This window comes from Procambarus clarkii, chromosome 62, assembly GCF_040958095.1.
Source record: "Procambarus clarkii isolate CNS0578487 chromosome 62, FALCON_Pclarkii_2.0, whole genome shotgun sequence".
Lineage (NCBI taxonomy): Eukaryota > Metazoa > Arthropoda > Malacostraca > Decapoda > Cambaridae > Procambarus > Procambarus clarkii.
Genome location: NC_091211.1, coordinates 28,028,769 through 28,050,903, shown reverse-complemented (window position 1 = coordinate 28,050,903; position 22,135 = coordinate 28,028,769). Strand labels below are relative to the sequence as shown.

At 43.9% G+C, this 22,135-nt stretch overlaps 1 protein-coding gene across 3 annotated transcripts in view; it reads left to right on the top strand.

Annotated features, from left to right (window-relative positions):
* Window positions 1-21,038, top strand: part of LOC123766398 (ribosomal biogenesis factor) — a 41,185-nt gene extending 20,147 nt beyond the window's left edge. For 2 of the 3 annotated variants that reach the window (XM_045755464.2, XM_045755463.2), the window contains exons 2-3: window positions 18,527-18,676; window positions 20,777-21,038. In XM_045755464.2, coding sequence (XP_045611420.1) covers window positions 18,548-18,676; window positions 20,777-20,950 — 303 coding nt within the window. In that variant the 5' untranslated portion in view covers window positions 18,527-18,547 and the 3' untranslated portion in view covers window positions 20,951-21,038. Of the gene's footprint in view, window positions 1-940; window positions 1,630-18,526; window positions 18,677-20,776 lie in introns of those variants that run through there. The other variant, XM_069308420.1, reaches the window with a different exon arrangement.
* The last annotated feature ends 1,097 nt before the right edge of the window (window positions 21,039-22,135 follow it).

The following is a 22,135-nucleotide window of genomic DNA, read 5'->3' as shown; positions in this document are numbered from 1 at the left end:
GTGTATATATAGTGGCTGCTGTTACAAAATATACAGGTTGTAAAATGAAAATTTGTGTATGAAATAACAAATGTTCACAATGAAGTTATACTGGGTCTTTACACAGAGAAATCACAGTAACATACCAGTATATGGTATATCAATGAGAAAATCCAAAGGAACCGTGATGAGGATTGGAACCTATATGTTGGGTATTCCCAGATGCACATTGTAGATAACCAGGCCATGGTATGGTCAGAAGAATAGCAATCTTGTGTTCTGCTGAACCCACAAGGATTTCTGAGGCTTCCACTGAAGCCGAACCAGGATTTCACACAGTTCCCCTGTGTTCTCTGGCTCTGTAGAGGTAGAACTACTGGACGATAGAGCCAGAGTGCATGGGGGGAATTGTGTGAAATCCAGGTTTGGGTTCAGTGGAATCCTCGTGGATTCAGCAGAAACCCTGGTTGCAATTCCTTTGACCATGTCGTGGCCTGGTCGTCTAGAGTGTGCATCTGGGAATACCCAGTGTATAGATTCAAATCCTCATCACAGCTCCTGTGGATTTTCTCATACTGTACCAGGTCTTGTTATATACAGTACAGGTCACTTCGTACATAATGCGAAGAAATTTTTGTGCAAGACTTGACTTTACCCCAAGTAAATGATTGTCTCAAGCAAATATAACCCAAAGTGGTATTCATACAGTACATGTAAGTTTTTTTGTTTTTTTTAATTGTAAAGTACCTGAGTTCAAACTTTATTAAAATAAATACAAATATTAGCTGGCCTACTCTAATATGATTGCATTATATGTAGTCACCAAATTGTGACAAATATCTGCTGTATCTTCTTTAACACTTTCGCGCTTTAGATTAGAGATAACTCGTCGCCGTTTTTTCTTACGATTCCGCATAACAGCCTACTTTTCTCGTCCATCGAAAAAATATTTCTATAAATTCCATTTTTTAACCGAAATGGATGGGGATACTCTCAGATTGGCCTTAGCCTTATGACTCAGCCTTATTGGCGTGGAACAGCGAGGAATGGCCAACAACAACAAGCATACCACATGTTCCCGACATAGATGCCAGTGCAGCTCCTCCTGCTGACGCGGCAGTTTCAACACCCGGGCCATCTGGTGCGAGGCGTCCTCTGTTCACCTCAACACCTCAAGCCCACTCATCAACCACAAATTCTGAAATGGACATTGAGGACATAGAACCACTTGATGTTTCTGATTTCATAGAAGATTCTACTACAAGTTTGGTGGTTCCTGTAGAAGACAATATTCCTCCAGTGCATCCAAGAAATACAAGAATTATAGATTCAGAACAACGTCTCAACTACAAGTTGACGCATGAACTCGTGCACTTGGCTAAAAAAAGAAGATGCCGTGTTTGTTTCAAGTCTGGCAAAAGGAGGGACGTGATATATGGATGTAAAACTTGTGATGTGGCACTGTGCGCTGCGCCTTGCTACACAAGGTACCACTGAAGAAAGATATTTTGGGTGGAGAAAAAATAACCACCGGCAACAGCTTCACTCCACCTAAGAAACATCAGATGAGCAACTTCAGGATCAGAAGCCTGAAGATGGTGGAGTGAAGAAAAAATGCTCAACTGTTGATCTTCAATCAACATAGACAGGGTAAGTACACCTATTTGGAATTTTTTATCATCTATAAGAAGTTATATTATATACGTTTTGTAGAGAATTTATTTGCGAATTTTTTGGTACCAGAATGAATATTATATCACAAACTTCTATGAGTAAAAAAAAAACCACAAAGTATGTTTGGGGGTGTGGCGGGTGTGGCTCTGGGTGTGGCGGCCGTGTGGCAGTGAGTTCCCTTTAGCCGTTGATATATCCAACACGTGGGAAATATTTGTATGTGTTATGTATATGTCTGTGTATGGAATTTTACTGCGATCACTGTCATACAAATTATAAAATGTTTCAACAAGTATAAACATGACAAACATCAAACGAACGAAAACAATGCATTCGTTTCTGCCGCGAACGCATACTGAGCGACGCGGTTCTATATTTGGCGCTTCTCTTACACATGCTTTGTACAAATGTTATACATTTCATCTTATAGAAAATTTTATTGCGAACACATTGGTATAAAAAGGAAATACGTACATAGAAAAGTAGGGTCAGGAAACGTATAAATGTATAAACTTTCCAAGCATGATTTCCCCCGTGTTTTCGCCAGTGCGCTCACGGCTAACTACTCTCCACTTCACACACTTGCGGGTGGGCAATTACCTATATTAAACATTCATATGCATATGTCCGTGTAGGGAATTTTATTGCGATTCCAATGATACCAAAATTAGCGATGTAGGACAACTGTAGGCTTCGCAACCATTAAGAGAGTGGAAACATTTTGTTGCTGTTTGGCGCTCTCGGCGAGTGATCTGCATAGTTTTTTATTTGGTGTTGATACTCCTTATGCTTGGGTGACATTTTATAAGCATGCTCTTATAGACAATTTCATTGTGAACACAGTGATACCAAATTTAAATACGTGCGCCTTCAATTATTGTCAGGACAGTCAAAAGAGTGTACACTTTTTCGGTCTTACCGCGTAGGCGCGCGAAGTGCCGAAAGCATCTGGGGTATTGATTTTTTTTGAGCGCCAAGAGCGCGAAAGTGTTAATTTAGCTGGATGGTAGAGCGACAGTCTCTCTTCATTCAGGTCAGCGTTCAATCCCCAACTGTCAAAGTGGTTAGGCACCATCCATTTCCCCTATCCCATACAAATCCTTAGCCTGATCCTTTCCAAGTGCTATATAGTTGTCAAGGCTTGGCACTTTTTCATGATATTTCCCTTCCCCTTCTTTATCAGTAAAGAATATTGCGTACTGTATAAGGTATATTATATCATTATCAAACTTGCCAGCCTTACCTAACCTAATTAAAAATTGCAGACTGCCAGAATTATAGTGTCTGTCATAAGCTATGTCATATAAAGGGTTATACTTCAGAATTACACTACTGTACACTCAACATGTAGCACTTTCATTATACAGTTTATCATGATTAATTATCATCATTGGAAAGGATTTGTCACACTATCAATTCATAGCCTTACTTAAATCCCCCTGAAGCTCCCCATAGCAATACACTCACTGTACATAAATTAAACATAATATATTTCTTTGATACTGGTTTTTAGAATTTAGAATGTGAAAAACATTATTTTACAGAAAAATAAATACGTTTTACAATGAAATGAGACAAAAGTAGGTAGCGCATAACATCAAAGAAAGTCGCAGTTCAGTGTGCATTGTCGACTTTGATGTTGTGTGTATTATTTCAATGTAAAATGAGTATCTCCCAGGTACCTATTTATTGCTAGGTGAACAGAGCATCATATGTAAGGAAGTGAGCAGTTTTCAGGTTCATTATATCCTCATTTAGCTACATTATAAGTACAATATTATAAATGTGCTATTTCATCTCTCAAATCCTGAGATTCAGATAGATAATATAATCATCATCATAAACTGTATTCTAAGTGAATTTACTAAGTAAGGGAAATAATGGAAAGAATAAAAGCTATTTAATTACTTGGCCATAACCCAGAAGTGTAATTACCTAAGTGTAGTTACAGAAGAGCTATGCTAGTGTCCCGTTTTCCCAGCACTGTCGTATAGTGTTTTGAAACTACAGTACTGACAGTTTGGGCTACAGCATCTTTTCACTTGTTCCAAGTGAGAAGGTAGGTGTATCAGTAGTGCTGTCTGCTACTCTGTTCAAGAAACTAATTTTTTTTTTTTTTTTTTTTGCAACGTTGTTTAGTTAGCCTAAATCTATGACCTCTTGTTCTTGAAGTTCCAGGTCTCGAGAAGTCCTGAACTCACTCAGTTGTGCGCTTAGCTTTGGCTCTTTGGTTTCACCTCTCATCTGTCAATCAACTGGGTGAAAGGTCAGTTGTTGGTTAAGGCAGACCTCGGGCCTAACATACTTTCTGCCCATGACAGTGGTAAATAAGGTGTAAAGAGCCATCACAGTACAGTACATACACCAATCATTCTCTGTAGAATGAACGTCAGTACCCTACCCTGGCCTGTGATGCTCCAATCTGTAGATTTGCTGCATGACTCTGGTAGTTAAGATAACTGGTGACATAATGTAACTACAGGTGAGTCAGGTGCATCCTCCTATGTAAAGGAGTATACTGTTCATCAAAACTCTTCAGGTCAAACTCTTTACGACTTCAGTACTTAGAATCAATAGCTAACCATTTATGCAGTTCCATTCCAGTGTGAGGCTTTTGTATAGGCTGCCATGCATCTCAGCTTGATACCTGCTTGATGGGGTTCTGGGAGTACTTCTACTCCCCAAGCCCAGCCCTAGGCCAGGCTTGACTTGTCAGAGCTTGGTCCAACAGGCTGTTGCTTGGAGCGGCCTGCAGGCCCACATATCCACCACAGCTTAAACAGCTTAAACCCCATCAGACAACGAACCATCAATCTTGCCTGTACAGCTATCGACGTGTCAGACCTTAATGATGTAACTGAATGGGAATTAAATCATGCACTAAAGAGGGGAAAATCAACTGCTCCTGGAGAGGATGGTATTACTTACAGTCTACTGAGATTAGTCTCACACGTACCAGGTAATCCACTATTAGTGTTATACAGAATGAGTTTACGTGAAGGAGTATTACCTGATGCTTGGACAAAGAGTGTCATTGTTCCTATCCCCAAACCACACTCAGATAATTATAGACCCATATCTTTAACATCGTGTGTTTGTAAAGTGCTTGAATGTATTGTTCTAAACCGACTCATGTATCGTATACAGGGGCACCTGTCACCCCAACTGTTTGGATTTATGTCTCAGTACACAACACTGTTTTGCTGAGTACTTCGCACATATTGAAGCTTTCCCTCAAACAGTCTTCATCGACCTAGCAGCAGCTTTTGATACAGCAAACAGAGAAATCATACTGGAACAGCTTGCCGAGCTGGGAATACAAGGAAAATTACTGAAATGGATAAAGGGCTATTTGTCTAATCGAGCAGCATATGCTTTGTTTAATGGTGTTAAAAGCACAGAGAGCAAACACTTTGAACTGGGAACTCCACAAGGAGGGGTCCTCAGTCCCTTGTTGTTCAATGTTCTGATGCATAAACTTATTAAAGATCTTCCAACTAATAATGAAGACACTGTCATTTGTTATGCTGATGATATATGTTTACAGGCTGCCACCGAGCCTAGAATGCAAGTTCTGCTCGACGCTTTTGCTACTAGAGCTGAGGAATGTGGCCTCCTTATCTCTGTACAGAAAACTCGTGCCCTCATTTCATGTGGTATTCCACCACCCAATTATCATATAGATGGGCGAGCACTTGAGAACTGCGAGTCTTACAGATACCTTGGTGTCCCCATTAACGACCCTGGGTACCTTTCTTCTCTCAAGAGGAGACTTTGGGAGAGATTAAAGCCCTTGCGGGTCCTTGTTGGTGTCAATCATGGGCTTAACGTGAGACTTGCTAGAATGTTTTATGTATCATTTATACGCTCTGTGATTGACTACAATGCTCTACATCTCACACTGTATACTGACAAAGAGCTGAAATCTCTTGAAACCTTGCAAAATGAAGCTATGCGTCTCATCCTTGGGGCTCCAAAGTCCACGAGAATAGTTAACATGAGAGCAGAGTTAAAATTACCTACCATAAGTGAGAGAATTTTGTCTATTAGCACAGTTTTCGGCGTGAAGGCATTGAGTAGATCTAGACAACACATGAAGTTTCAAGCTAAACTTTCTAATACGCTACACTCACCTGAGGTCTATAGAAGAAGAACGAAATCTGATTATGTATATTGGTTCTACAAGGTAGCCAACTCCATCAAAATATTAAATGTGTACCCAACTCGACTAATGATTAATCAGCCAATTACTCCATGGGATAACTGGGATCTATCAGTTGATTTTGTAAATGCGCCCAAGAAAGATAGTGTGCACACTACACTATTAAAACAGTTAACACTGAAAAGCATCACTGAAAGTACTCAGAGTATGGGTAACGATGTTTATCAGTGCTATACCGACGGCTCTGTAGAAGAAGGTGGACGATGTACCAGATGTGCATGTAACATATTTGAACAATCTTCTCTCGTACATACAGCAATGAAGCGCGTCAATGACTGGGCAAGTACAACTCAAACCGAACTTGCAGGCATATACCTTGCCACTGAATTTTTAAAAGACAAAGGCAGTGGACTTATATACTGTGACTCGCAGAGTGCACTCCTGGCATTGAACGCACATAGTAGTGACACCCAGAAAATAGTCAGTGATATTCGAATGAATGTTTTAGCTGCCAAAGAAAACAGATTTGAGATTAAATTCCTATGGATACCATCACATGTTGGCATCTCAAGGCATGACACTGTTGATATGCTTGCTAAGTCAGCCTGCAGAAAACCAGTGGTAGAAATTGATATGGGTGTTTCATTAGCAGTGACAAAGAGAATACTTAAACAAATATCTAATGAAAATCTCACCGACCTAACAAATTCTCAAAGACCTGAAAGTTGTAGCATTAAATATTATGATAGATATCATGAGGAGACATTCACATATGGGACTAATAGAACAAGAACCCAGCAATGTGATGTTATAGTGGCCAGAATACGCCTGGGATATAGACGTATCTGGCAGCTTTCTCAAAACCCAAATGTCGAGTACACAATGTGTCAACTTTGTGAAAGAGAAAACATGCACTCTCTTGAACATTATATTGTAGAATGTCCCATACTGACTGACTTTCTCCCTCCTGGGCTAAGGTATGCTGAACTCTGTAGTTACTATATGAGTACTGGAACACTTGATGATATATTGGACTTGTATCCAAAATTGACCATGTAATATATCAATCATACAATGTATATATATGATGTAACTATATAACCTGAGCTTATAAAAGCACCTTCATCACCTTCAGTGATTAAGTGCTTAATTGCACACTAGTTTCTTTATCAGCTACCTCACCCTGTCAGGGTAAATGAGACAAATGTATGTGAATGCATGTAATTACCTAAGTGTAATTACCTAAGTGTAGTTACAGGATGAGAGTTACGCTCGTGGTGTCCCGTCTTCCCAGCACTCTTTGTCATATAACGCTTTGAAACTACTGACGGTCTTGGCCTCCACCACCTTCTCACTTAACTTGTTCCAACCGTCTACCACTCTATTTGCGAAGGTGAATTTTCTTATATTTCTTCGGCATCTGTGTTTAGCTAGTTTAAATCTATGACCTCTTGTTCTTGAAGTGCCAGGTCTCAGGAAATCTTCCCTGTCGATTTTATCAATTCCCGTTACTATTTTGTATGTAGTGATCATATCACCTCTTTTTCTTCTGTCTTCTAGTTTTGGCATGTTTAATGCTTCCAACCTCTCCTCGTAGCTCTTGCCCTTCAGTTCTGGGAGCCACTTCGTAGCATGTCTTTGCACCTTTTCCAGTTTGTTGATGTGCTTCTTAAGATATGGGCACCACACAACAACTGCATATTCTAGCTTTGGCCTAACAAAAGTCATGAACAATTTCTTTAGTATATCGCCATCCATGTATTTAAATGCAATTCTGAAGTTAGAAAGCATCGCATAGGCTCCTTGCACAATATTCTTTATGTGGTCCTCAGGTGATAGTTTTCTATCTAGAACCACCCCTAGATCTCTTTCTTTATCAGAACTCTTTAAAGATTTCTCACATAATATATAGGTTGTATGGGGTCTATGTTCTCCTATTCCACATTCCATAACATGACATTTATTAACATTAAATTCCATTTGCCAGGTGGTGCTCCATATACTTATTTTGTCCAGGTCTTCTTGAAGGGCATGATAATCATCTAAATTTCTTATCCTTCCTATTATCTTAGCATCATCAGCAAACATGTTCATATAATTCTGTATACCAACTGGTAGATCATTTATGTACACAATGAACATCACCGGTGCAAGAACTGAACCCTGTGGTACTCCACTTGTGACATTTCTCCATTCTGATACATTGCCTCTGATTACTGCCCTCATTTTTCTATCAGTCAGAAAATTTTTCATCCATGATAGAAGCTTACCTGTCACCCCTCCAATATTTTCCAGTTTCCAGAACAACCTCTTATGTGGAACTCTGTCGAAAGCCTTTTTTAGGTCCAGATAGATGCAGTCAACCCAACCATCTCTTTCCTGTAATATCTCTGTGGCTCGATCATAGAAACTGAGTAAATTCGATACACAGGATCTTCCAGATCGAAAACCATACTGTCTGTCTGATATTATATCATTTCTCTCCAGGTGTTCTACCCATTTAGTTTTGATTAGTTTTTCCAATACTTTCACTATTACACTCGTCAATGATACAGGTCTATAATTGAGGGGGTCTTCCCTGCTGCCACTTTTGTAGATTGGAACTATGTTAGCCTGTTTCCACACGTCTGCTACGATTCCTGTACACAGGGATGCCTGAAAGATCAGGTGAAGTGGAATGCTGAGCTCAGGTGCACATTCTCTCAGAACCCATGGTGAAACGCCATCTGGGCCAGCTGCTTTGTTCTTACCGAGCTCCTTTAGCATATTTTCCACTTCATCTCTAGACACCTCTATCCGCTCTATGTTGTTCTCTGGAATTCTTATTGCGTCTGGTTCTCTGAAGATTTCATTTTGTACAAACACACTTTGGAACTTTTCATTTAATGTTTCGCACATTTCCTTTTCATTTTCCGTGAATCTGTTTCCCATTTTCAACCTCTGTATATTATCCTTTACCTGCAATTTGTTGTTTATGAATTTGTAGAATAGGCCCGGTTCTGTTTTACATTTATCTGCTATCCCTTTTTCAAAATTTCTTTCTGCCTCTCTCCTTACTGCTGTATAGTTGTTTCTCGCATCTTTGTATCGCTGGTATGTTTGGGGGTTTGGCCTCTTCCTATACTGATTCCATTTTTGTGTCTTTTGGTCTCTTGCCCTCTCACAATTTCTGTCGAACCAATCCTGTTTTCTGGCCCTGCATCTCTGTTTTGGTATGAATGTTTGTGTGCCTTCCTCGTATAGTTTTAAAAATTTGGCATACATTTCATTTACTTCCCTGCCTAGCAACAATTCTGTCCAATTACACTCATTAAAAAAATTTCGAAGTTCCCCATAGTTGCCTCTCCTTAAATCGAGTTTATCAACTGTTTCAATGTCCCCATTTTCTTCTAGATGATATCTTAAAGCATATTTAATGTCTAACAGGACGTGATCACTCTTTCCCAAGGGAGGAAGGTACTGGATGTTAAAAATCTCTTCTTCTTTCCTGGTGAATACTAGATCCAGTACTGATGGTACATCTCCTTCCCTCATTCTTGTGGCTTGCTTTATGTGTTGATACAAGAATGTCTCCAGAATGAGGTTCACAAATCTGCATGTCCAAAAGTCCTCGTTCTTGCTTCATAGGCCTCCCAGTCTATTGCTCTAAAGTTGAAGTCCCCCAGTATCAACAGTCGTGATTTATCTTTATCTGCTTGTACAATAATATCTCTCATGACCATTATGAGGCCCTCTCGTTTGTCATCCAGTTCTTCCTTTGTCCATGTGTTGCTTGCTGGTGGGCTGTAGGTATTTACAATTATCAGCTTATCATCCTGATTCCAGACCTGCAATGCCATTATGTCAATATCTCGAGGGTTTTCAAATATTAACTCTTTTACCTTCAGGTGTTTTTTCACCAGTACAGCCACTCCTCCTCCCTTCCTAGTTTTCCTGTCACGTCTCCAAACTGAATAGCCTCTTGGGAATATGACTTCATTTATTATATTTCCTTCAAGTTTTGTCTCTGATAATGCAACAATATCTGGGACCCTAAGCTGGATTACATCTTGCAACTCCAAAGTTTTTGACCTCACTCCATCTATGTTGGTATATACAATTTTCAGGAACATGTTCCCTTTTCCTTTGCTCTTTACTCCCCCTTCCACTACTGATCTTGTTGCTTTGTTTTTATGTACCATTTCACAAGCTTTCCAGTCTCTGTCACTTTGTAAAAAAAAGAATTTCTGTCTTCTTCATTTCTATCCCCATTTAGACGTTTTGCCTCAATTAGGTTCATTTTCAGCTTTTCTCTGTCTTCCTTGGAGAGGTCTTGTCTTATTGACCAAAGTTTGCCAACCTCATCACTCTGCAGTTTCCTGGCATTTCTTAGCACTTCCATCATGTTTTTCACTCCATTAAACGTCACCCTTAAGGGGCGGTTCTTTTCTTTCTCATATTTTCCTATTCTTCTAAAATCACTGACATTTTCCTTTGAGCCTTCTCCTAAACCTACTATTTTCTCTATGATTTTCATCTCTTCTGCCGCTCGGTCCACCCTAGATGAAATTTCCTTCTCTAAACATCCAAAAATGATTATGGACTTAGTTCTATCTGCAGTGTTTTGTACCAGTTTACTGTTGGTAACCAGTTCTTTCCTAATTGCTTGCCTAATTTCTGCTTCTTGTTGGTCATTTCTGGTTTTGACTTCCGAACACACTTCTTTGATAGTCTCTTTCTCTTTTACAACTTCAGCATATGTCGCTTTTATTTCTTCTTTATACTTTTCTAGTTCTTTATTCACCTCCTCTATGTGAGTTGTCAGTGAAGTTTCCAGTTGGAGATCCTTACCTAACTCTATGTTAGCCCTTAGGCTTGCTTGGAGTTGTTCACCATATGAGTCTATTTTCTTGTTTATTTCTTCAAAGTCACCACACTTCACTTTCCATGTGTGTGTGTATATATGTATGTGTATGTGTGTGTGTGTGTATGTATATGTATGGGTATAAAGCATATATGGAAGCTGATCAGAATTACATTTCACCTTTGTGAATGTACATTAATGACACTATGTAAAAGACACATCTAACACTTTATGTAGGGCATACGTAAATCTGTGTATCTATGTATTTACGTATGTAGGTTAGCTTAGCATTTTAAAAGCACCGAATCACCTTCTGTGGTTGTGTTCAATAAACCCTTGAACTATATGTTTAACACTTCTCTAACCCTGTCCATGGAGGACAGAAGAAAATGTATATATTCTGGTTAGCATTGTAAATGTCTAGCCACGTCTGTGGTAGAAAATAATAAAAAAAAAAAAAAAAAAAAAGCTTAAACTTTTGAAATAAAATTTATTTCTTAGTCTTCAGTCGAGATACTAGTGTTTTATGTTGGGGAGTTGGAGGTATTTGTGTGTTGCAAGACCCTGCTCACTCCACTGTAGACACTGTAGCAATGGTTTACATAATCTGATTGTCAGGTGTTCACACAAGTCACATTGCCTCCTCCCGCCATGCAGGAGATTGGTCGCATTCTCGTTTTGAATCATATCAAGCTTTGTACTAGTTTTAGCACATAGTGTTAAACTCAAGACGTATTCAGGGCTTTGTAGGATTGAAATTTAGGGCTTTATCATTCAGGTGCTATATGATTCTTCTTGGCACCAGTATGTGGTGGCCTGGCATACTTTACAAAATTAAGTTGCCTTTCATGGAAGAGTTACAGTAGTCCCTTCAACATTTATTGAACATTAGTCTTTCAAGTATTCTGCTTATTTAATTTGGTACAGGATTCTTCAATATTTGCTCTGCTCTTTAGTTGTTAGATAGAGTACTGCATGATCATTAGATAAAGTCTTTGATAATTTGTGCTTGTGTAGGTTTAGGGTCTTGCCTTACTTTTCTGATGTTACACTACAAGTTGTTTTACATGTATGTGACCACTAGCTATATGGTGAGAGAGGGCATTCTTTGCTTTGGGTTCAAGTCTTTATTTCATTTTGTAAGGAGCGATCCTCCATATGTCTCTTCTCTATCTCAACACTATACTTAAAAATGGAATTACTGTCCTGTAATGGGTTATGTTGTGTCCCATCATTGTTAGAGCTTGGCTGTTGTCACCCAATGCCCATCATGCTCTCTGCCCTATACCTTTGTTGTAGCATAATTTGGCTACATATAGGTCTACTTCTGAAAAGTGCTTTTTGGACCTGAGGTTCAAAACATTCTGAACTATATCTTGTAAAAAAGTTTGGGCATGTAGCTTTTGGAAGTTAATCTATATGTTTGCAGAACAATATCTCTCTTAGGTTCCCTGTCTGGGGCCCTCCAGCATGTGACCTAAGCATAGTGCAACTGGGTGTTGTTGTGACCTGTATCCCCCTGCTTCATGTCTTCTTCTGGGTCTGGGACTTAAACTTCCTTGTCACACTGCAGCTCTGGAGAGTACCCATAGTTTTATATATTTTACCTTTTGAGTCTAGATTCTTCAGGAAGCAGCAGAATGTGATTGCTCAGTTAGCTAGCTTAAAGTAATTTGACAAGCACTTATCCAAGTAAGACACTACTGCTCCTGTTCCTTCTTGTCTGTCCCTTCACTTGTATGCTTAGAGATAGCTTTTGACATCAAGCTGTGAGATATTGTCTGTTGAGACTTGGAAGTGTCGGTGGTGGTGGTGCTGTCACCTGGTGGTGATCAGGTGATGCTGCCAAGCAGATACAATAGTGAGGTTCTGGTCGAGTTGTATTTTTATGAAATGATTAATATTGGCCAATCTGTATTGGTAGGAATTCCTTCAACATTCCTAGCGAGAGCATCCCAGACGCTGCCTTAATTGACTGAGCTACGACATGGTCAAAGGGAGTTGAAACCGAAGTTCTAATGAACTTACTGGATCCTGCAGCCTCTCCAAGGCACAAACCAGGGTTTTACACAACTCCCCCCCCCCATGCACTTGAGCTATGTCAATTGGCCGTTCTCCCTCTTTGCCCTTACTTCATTACACATGCACGATAATAAGTGTATAATCTTAGTTCATTTGTTCATTTGATGCATCACGCAATTGTGATTTGTGTGTGTAGTGTAGTAACTGGAATTGATAAAATTGATATGGTATGGAAGAATTCCTGAGACCTGGAATGTCAAGAATAAGAGGTCATAGACTTAAACTAACTAAACAAGCTGCCTAAGAATTATAAGAAAATTCACTTTCGCAAACAGAGTGGTAGACGGTTGAAAGAAGCTAAGTGAGAAGGGGGTGGAGACCAAAACCGTCAGTAGTTTCAAAGCGTTATACAACAAAGAGTACCGGGAAGACGGGACATCAGGAACATAGCTCTCATCCTTTAATTACACTTAGGTAATTACTGGCATTACTAGTGATCTTTATAGACTTCAATCTAATATGCACCATTTCAAGGGCTATAAATTGTTCATTCGGTACCTTACCTTGAGGTGCTTCCGGGGCTTAGTGTCCCCGCGGCCCGGTTGTCGACCAGGCCTCCTCGTTGCTGGACTGGTCAACCAGGCTGTTGGACGCTGCTGCTCTCAGCCTGACGTACGAATCACAGCCTGGTTGATCAGGTATCCTTTGGAGGTGCTTATCCAGTTCTCTCTTGAACACTGTGAGGGGTTGGCCAGTTATGCCCCTTATGTGTAGTGGAAGCGTGTTGAACAGTCTCGGGCCTCTGATGTTGACCCTCCGTAAATTTAGATTGTAGTGTTTAAGAGTTTTTTCTGGGGGGAGCTCCGTCGGCTCCCCGGAGCTTTACCGGCTGATATGCTAATGTCAGACTTTGGCATCAGTCATGTGTATGGAGTTCTAGGGCCTACCGGGGACCACGAGCCAGAACCTGGCCCCCTCAGAGAGGCAAGGGGAGCAATGGCCTATAGAAACCCCCGTGTGGTTGGAAGCATTCTATGTCTGCCATCGACCGGGTCAAGCATCCAGAAAGGTAAGCATTCCAAAACAAACCCCTATTCTGGTGAAAATTGCTACCTAAAGCCGAACTAGTGGATAGAACTCTTCAACAGAAAACAAGGAAAGTAGTATGACGTCATACGTCACCGCGCCGCTGTCTGCGCAGCTCCCCCCTCCCCGGGAGGGGGAAGGGGGAGCCCCAGACCTCCCACGCCGGCTATCCACCCATTAGTTCTTCGGCTGATGCTATAGGCAATGGTTATGTGCTCCGGCTCCAGTGGTTGTTTCAGCACTGTACCTAGAGTGTGGTGTCTGTTTTCTAGGTGGTGCGTGAGCCGGGAGTGATTCTTCAGTACTCGGGCTGCATGCGCCTAGGGTTCCCTTCCATAGGTGCCCTGTAAGTACTGGCCTTGGGGCTTGGGGTCACCTTCCACGAGTTCGTTTTGGGACTTGGGGGTGTTGGTTGCTTCGGTTCCATCCACGCCCCCTTGTCTTTCCCCTGGATCACCCTTCCTGCCTGCATCTGGTTCCTTACCGTCTGTAGGTTCGGGGCGGGGTTTTTGATGGTGTTGAGACTCGGGCAGTCTCGGGGAATTCCCCTTCCGGGGTAGTGACGTGGGCATTTGAGCCCGTTCCTCCAGCCGTGTTGTACGAGTCTGCCAGTGGGCTCCCTTCATTAGTGTTTTCACGGCTGCCCCGGTTTTCTGGTACGGCGGGGGCTTTGGGGGAACGGCTCGGCCCCGGGGCCTGTCGTGTAGGTTCCCGGGGCTGGGAAGGGGCTGACTTGGGGGGCCTTGGCCCCGTTGGACCCCGTGGGGGTTTTTATCCCCCTCTAGGCGGGGCTTGTGGTTACGTGGAGTGGGGTTTTTCCTCCCCACTTGCCGTACGTGCTGTTGGGCGTCGGCCTCTCCCCGGGCTCAGTTCCTTGGCCTTTGAGTCGGTTGGTTCCGTCCTGTGGGTGGATGTTTCCTCCCACCCCTTTTTGGGACGGTGTTTTCGTCATGTTTCCCCGTTCGATGGGGTTCTGCGTGACTTCTGATCTCGGGTGCGCCTGCGCCTTCGTGTGCCTTCGGGACTAGTGTTGGCTTCTGTGTTCTCAAGGGCACGGGAAGGTTTTTCGCTACTTCCCGCATTATTGGAACGTCTGTCAGCTCCTCGTCCCTGTCGCCCGGTTGGGCTGCTTGTCGCCCGGTTGGGCTGCTTGTCGCCCGGTTAGGCTGCTTGTCGCCCGGTTAGGCTGCTTGTCGCCCGGTTGGGCTGCTTGTCGCCCGGTTGGGCTACTTGTCGCCCGGTTGGGTTCCTTTTTGGGCTCTTTGCTTCTTTGGCCGGTTTTATTGTTCCTGCTTCCTCTTTTGGCTACTTTTCTCGTGCAGTAGTCCTGGCTGGCACCTTCCCGCAGGGAGGGTGTGCGGTTCGGCCAGCGTGTTATGCGCATGCGCCGTGGAGTTTGTTTTGGTCTGGGCAGTGTTTCAGTGCTGGTGTTTTGCGCCCTTTTTGCTACAGTGCTTCGCCTCTCGTTCTTCTCCGTGGCTGCGGTCTGTGCCCCTTCACGCCGGGGGTGTCCTGGTTCCCAGTTGTGGGGAGGACACCGCGGTTTTCCCTGTGTCATGAGTGTGGACCGCCTCCTTCGCCTCTCCCTGCTCTCCTGCGGGTCCGGCAGGGTCCGGCTCTGGCGTCTTCACCTGGTGGTGCTCCCGGGTTCTTCTGGGCACGGTTGAGTCGTGTCAAGTTCGTGCCACCATTCGCCAGGTGAGTTTCTGCAGTCTGGCGTCTTTTGGCCGGGCGCTGGATGCGGTGTTGTTTATATACCTGTCTTTATTTAGGTATATTTTTGTACGACTGAGACCGTTCGCACACCAGTGACTGTCCCTTTTTTTTCAACCCTTCCTGTCCCCCTCATGTGCATGTCCAACCCATGCTGGAGTCATTCAGGGGACCCTCCTTTTTAATGTTGTGAGGTGTGGGGGTTGCAGGGTTGGTTCTGTACTCACCTGGTAAGGCTCCTGGCTGTGCTTGCAGGTTTTGATCTCTGGCTCTTGGGTCCCGCCTATCTGGCAGAACTTGCGGGTTATTACCAGTGGAGTGCAGTGGTGCTATTGGCACATTTGGGGAACACTGTATTACCATCAGAGGTCTGTGCTTGTTACATGCCCTACTTGCGAGCATAAGCCTTCTTGCTGGTTCGTCCGTGGACTTCCAGGGCGCACTAGCCTGTTTTCGTATGGCAGTTCCGGCCCGTCCTGGTTGTGGGGGTATGTGGGCCGGTGGACTGCTCCTAGCAGCTGCCTGGTGGGCCACCCTCTGGCCGGTCTAGCCTGGCTTTGGGCCGGGCTTCAGGTGTAAAAGAGCTCCCAGTACCTCATCCAGCGGGTATCGAGCGGGGTTTCTCCGCCGTCGGTCGCCTGGTGCAGGTTTCTGGGCCTGCAGGGTTTTGTTGTGTCTCTGTTGGTCCTGTCTGGGGTCTGCCTGCTCCGTTCTCTGCCTTTGCAGAAGGGAGTTGCTATTTACATGTTGCATGTTGCAGTGGTGCCTGTTGCTGCTGCTGCACGTGTGCATTGGTACCGTGTTTCACGGTGGCGTGTCCTTGTTCCTGTGTCCGGTTGTGGAGTGGCACTTTGCTGCCGTTTTGTGCCTGGGATTGCGTGGGGGTTTTTCTGTCCCTGCCTGATTGTCCACCCCTGGTTGTTCTCCTGGGGTTTTTGTGCTTCTGCTCTTTCTTCCTGCCTCCTCTGCAGCAGGGATGTTCTGCATGTGTTCTTAGGCGTTGGTCAGCCTGTATCCTGTGATGTGCTTCTTTGTCTCGGACTATTGCAGTTGTTCGTACCCCTTGGTTCGGGTACTGTTCTGGCGGCGACCCTTCTGCCTTCTTTAATTTCCTAGCTTGCCCTGCCGGTTCGTTTTTTTTTGGGGGTCTTGCGATGTCTCGCGTCGGACCCGTCGTTTCTGAACTCCTGGCGGGCTTGCATGCTTTGGGGAGTTTTTCTGTTCGGCAGACGTTCCATCTCCTTGTGCCGCCTGGGTTTCGGTGGTCTCGCCCGAGATCTTCCCGCGGCTCCGCCTTTTTTCCTGGGCTCGGAGAGGCCTTGTCGGGGCTGCTTATGTTCTGCCTCGCGGTCTCGCCTCCAGTTGGTGGTCGGGTGGCTTCGTGGTAGGTGTACCACCTGCGTGCTTCTCTTGGCGGCAGTATGGGGTATTTTGGCGGTCCTTCCTTTTCCTGTCCCTTCTTAGGTGGTTACTCTTGTTAGCTTGGTTTACTCTCGGCTTGGTTTTCTGGTGGGGGTTGGGGGCCGTCGTCTTGCCACATACTGTCGCCTCTTTTCGTGCGGCATGGGCGGAGCCGCTTCAGCTTGCTTTCGGTCTTGGTGTTGCTTCTGCACCGTTAGTCAGCTGTCTTGTGCGTCGTTTCACCTCCGGCCTGTTCGTGCGCCGCTTGCACCATCCTGGTCAGCGTGCTCTGTCTTCTCCTCGGTTGGTAGTGCCCCTTCGGTTCCGGTGTGTTTTTTCGTCGGCTCTTTCCTTTGGGCCTTTGCCTCTGGGGGTCGAGTCGCTGAGTTTTCTTGCTCCTTCGGTTTTAGCGTTTTGGTTGTTTGGTGGCAGCAGTCTCCATCTTTTCTGGCGCGGGGTGGGGCTGCTGCATTCTGGTGGGGTCCAGGGTTTGTTGGTGCTTCGTTGGTCGGGCCGGGGGTGTGTCGTTTGTGTTCAGTGGCGGCCCTCCGCTGTTGTTTGCGTGCCATGGCGTTTGGGTCCGGAGCGCGTTTTGCGTTGCTCCGGTTCTGTTCTTCCCAGTTCGCGGGTGATAGTGTCCCGGGTGGTCAGCCGTGTTTTTGCGGCTAAGCTGCCTGTGTTCTTCCCTCATGCCTGTGGCGTTCGTGGCTTCGCTGCTCTTGCTGCCGTCTGGGCGACGTGGCCTTGCTGTCGTTCGGGCATGGATTTTTGGTGTTCGTGCAGGGGCCTTGCTGCTTGTGGTTCTCGTGTTGTTCCCGGGATTTTCGGGGCTGTGGCGCCTTGGGTTGGCGTTTGCTGCCGGTTGTCTCGCCTCCTTGGGGGGTGCGTGGTGTCCGCCTCCCGGTTCTGTCCCTTTGACCTTCCTCTGTGGGTAGTTAGCTCCGGGGAGCCGACAGGGCTCCCTCCAGAAAACCAGCGTTGAATGTAATGAAACGCCATTTTCTGGGTGAGACCCGGAGGCTCCCCGGCAACCCTCCCTCCCTCCGGTCGGTGTTTTTCGCGTGTTTTGACATCCAGCCTCAGAATTGATGGGTGGATAGCCGGTGTGGGAGGTCTGGGGCTCCCCCTTCCCCCTCCCGGGGAGGGGGGAGCTACGCAGACAGCGGCGCGGTGACGTATGACGTCATACTAGTTTCCTTGTTTTCTGTTGAAGAGTTCTATCCACTAGTTCGGCTTTAGGTAGCAATTTTCACCAGAATAGGGGTTTGTTTTGGAATGCTTACCTTTCTGGATGCTTGACCCGGTCGATGGCAGACATAGAATGCTTCCAACCACACGGGGGTTTCTATAGGCCATTGCTCCCCTTGCCTCTCTGAGGGGGCCAGGTTCTGGCTCGTGGTCCCCGGTAGGCCCTAGAACTCCATACACATGACTGATGCCAAAGTCTGACATTAGCATATCAGCCGGTAAAGCTCCGGGGAGCCTCTGGGTCTCACCCAGAAAATGGCGTTTCATTACATTCAACGCTGGTTTTTTCCTTTCAGTGGGGTTCTTCTTGATTCTTATGTTTCCTGTACTGTATTTATAGTGTGCAATGCTAATATAAATATTATGAATATTCATAATAATATGAATTCATATTTCAGTTTTCAACATATAACTGACTGATGGGGAAGAATAAGTTGCATACAAGAAATCCCAGCAAGTCTGGTAATCCCATATATAAAAAGGCAGGCACTGGAGCTCCTCTCAAGGCCAAAACTAAAGTCAAGCCGGTTAAGACCAACCTCAAGCAGGTAAGCTTTTTATATTGGCTTAATTCTTCACAAATTTTGTTTATTGTTGCACCATATGCTGTACTGAGATAAAAAAAAAATAAGGCCAGAACAAAAGTGGACCTCAAGAAAAAACTAAACAGTTTCCTGCAAGAAGTGCCAGACCAACTGGGTTTTAGTGGATATGTGGGCATGTGGGCTGCTCCAAGCAATAGTCTGTTGGACCAGGCTATCACAAGTCAAACCTGATGCCAGGCCATGCTTGGAAAGGAGAACTCCTAGAACCCACTTCAGGTATGATCTAAGTATATGAGAAAAAAAATTGTGCAATTTGTTAGCTTGAAATGAAAGTACTGTACTGTAATGATTGTGTGATTTTTATCCATTTCCTACTGTCATAGTAGGAAGGAACTCACCTGGGAAGGTGAGTTCTTACAAGAATTGTAAGACAATTGGGTTACAAATGGTAGAAAATATAATTGTGCTAAGTAAACATAACAATACATTATAACCCAGTATTTGTGACACTCGATGCTGGAAAGTGGAAATAGCAACTCTGATAATCCTCGTGGTATGCTGCCTATAGTAGTTAATTGGTGAATGGTTACATCTGCATTTAATATTGGTCTTTGAGGCACTTGAGACAGGCAAACAAGGGTAAGTCATTGGCTATTTGTATATTAAATGCTTTATAGTACAGTACATGTTTTTTTTAGTCTGACATTTTGAAGTGTAGAGATGGTGAGTGTGGGGTGGGCAGAGGAAGACTGCATTCACCTAGTTGTGTTTGCGGGGGTTGAGCTTTTGCTCTTTCAGCCCGCCTCTCAACTGTCAATCAACTGCACTAACTACTTTTTGTTTTTTTCTCCCCAACACCACTCACACACCCCTCTATGAAGCAGCCTGTGACAGCTGACTAACTCCCAGGTACCTATTTACTGCTAGATAACAGGGGCATTCAGGGTGAAAGAAACTTTGCCCATTGGTTTCTGCCTGGTGCGGGAATCGAACCCGCGCCACAGAATTACGAGTCCTGCTCGCTATCCACCAGGCTACCAGGCCCCCATGAGATCACTGTATGTGATCTCAAAGGAAACCCTCAAGTGGGTGAGATGTAAACCATTTGAAGGGTTACCTGTGCACTAATTTATATACAATTTCTAAGGAAACATAATTTTTTTTTTTTTTTTTTTTTTTTTTTTTTTTTTTTTTTTTTTTTTTTTTTTTTTTTTTTGAGATATATACAAGAGTTGTTACATTCTTGTACAGCCACTAGTACGCGTAGCGTTTCGGGCAAGTCCTTAATCCTATGGTCCCTGGAATACGATCCCCTGCCGCGAAGAATCGTTTTTTCATCCAAGTACACATTTTACTGTTGCGTTAAACAGAGGCTACAGTTAAGGAATTGCGCCCAGTAAATCCTCCCCGGCCAGGATACGAACCCATGACATAGCGCTCGCGGAACGCCAGGCGAGTGTCTTACCACTACACCACGGAGACTGCTGATTGCAGAGACTAATCCGAGACTAATTAATTGTAACCCATCCACCTCTGCCCACTGGATGGGGGGGGGGAGTGTGAAGGATAAACATTTCAATTGTGTCACTAGCTCTCCACATGTCAGTTGCTTAATTTAGAAACTGTACTTGTGGTCGGTCTCAAGCCCATTGTTGATGTGACAATGTTCACTGAATTTTGTATCTAGCTCATCAAGACTGTAACTTGCAATGAATTGTGTAATTGACTGTAACTAAATGAATTGTGGGGTTCAGTCCCTGAGCCCATTATGTGCCTCTGTAACCCTTTCCACTACTGCCCACAGGATAGGTATGCGGTGCATAATAAATGAACTAAACCTAGAAAGTATTATACAGTAGCTTTTACTTTTTCAGACTGTAATGCTGGATCTTATATTTGTGTAAGTTTGTTATATTGCAGTTTGTATGTTGGCACTTTGACTTGTTTCAAGTGACCACATGTCAGTGCCAGTTGTTGCATGTTTGTATTGATAATTAACATGAAAATCTTCATAACTATTAGTATTTTACTGTATGGTATGTTCAGTGATATTGTGTATACCTTTAACATTTTACTGTAAATATTTTACTTTTTACTCAATAGCTGAAAATTGCCAATAAGGAGGCTATTGCATCATTAGATAAGAAACTTGGATCCTTCCATAAAGCCATGCAGACGAAAGAAAATTCTTCTTTTGAACAACCTGTGAGATCATCAGAAAAAGACCCGCCACCTGTCGACATGGAGGAAACGTCAGAAGAACCGTCAAAGATGTGATATTCGTCAGCATAAGTATTGTAGAATAATTTGACATTTACCAGTGGACTGTTTACAAATATTTTACCCAAATAAAAATTATAAATACTGTATTGTTTCTGTTTTCATCATTATTTTAATAATATTCAATTTCTTTGTTTTTAATCCATTTATACACACCTGTGTGTGTTTTACCAAATAATATATATTTTTGTTTGTGTCATGCTCCTAACTTCACCTATAGTTGCCACAGGGATCTTGAGGTTATCTTGAGATGATTTTGGGGCATAGTGTCCTCGCGGCCCGGTCCTTGACAAGGCCTTCACCCCCAGGAAGCAACCCGTGACGGATGACTAACTCCCAGGTATTTATTTACTGCTAGGTAAAAGGAGCATTAGGGTGAAAGAAACTCTGCCCATTATTTCTCGCAGGCGCCCGGGATCGAACCCAGGACCACAGGATCACGCGTCCCGTGTTCTGTCCGCTCAGCCACCGGCTCCCCAAAGCCGGTCGATGGGATGGGACGGGATGTAAGAAAGTTCTCTTTCATTGTGCAAGTTGTGAACAAATGGAATGAAATAAGGAAAGTGATGGCTGAAGATAGCTCACTCTACAGCTTTAAAAGTATCGTAGATGTAACAGAGTCATAGGGAGCTACGAGTAGTGTTTCACCAGATTCCTAAAAGTGAAGAGATGGGATCATAAGCTAATGCTCACTACTTATATGCACATAATGTGCTCTGTAGGTAAGAATTGTTGATATGCTCTGTCCAGTAGTAATCCTCGTGCTTACGTTTATTGAGACTGTGTTCTTGTTTCACTAAATTCCAGCACCGAGGACAAGGTCTGCACTAACGTAAGTTTTATTTCACCACCATAGTAATTATACATGGAGGGGAATGCATTGAAGGTTTTGCAGTTGATGCACCATGCCCCCTGGAAGTGGTGTTGGCAAGCCACCTGCCCACGCAGCCAGCCCATCTGCCTTCCAGCCAGTTACCAATCTATCCACCTACCTACCAAGCCAGCTCACCAGTCAGTCAGCCATCAATCCACCCACCCACCTGCTAACCCTTCCCAAAGTCAGCCACCAATCCACCCACCCACCCACCCTGCCTGCCCAAAATATCCTGCCTGAAGGGACAACTGAACCAAGAGGAGGAAAGAAACGCCAACACTTTGTCGAGAGACCAAGTTAGTTCAGGA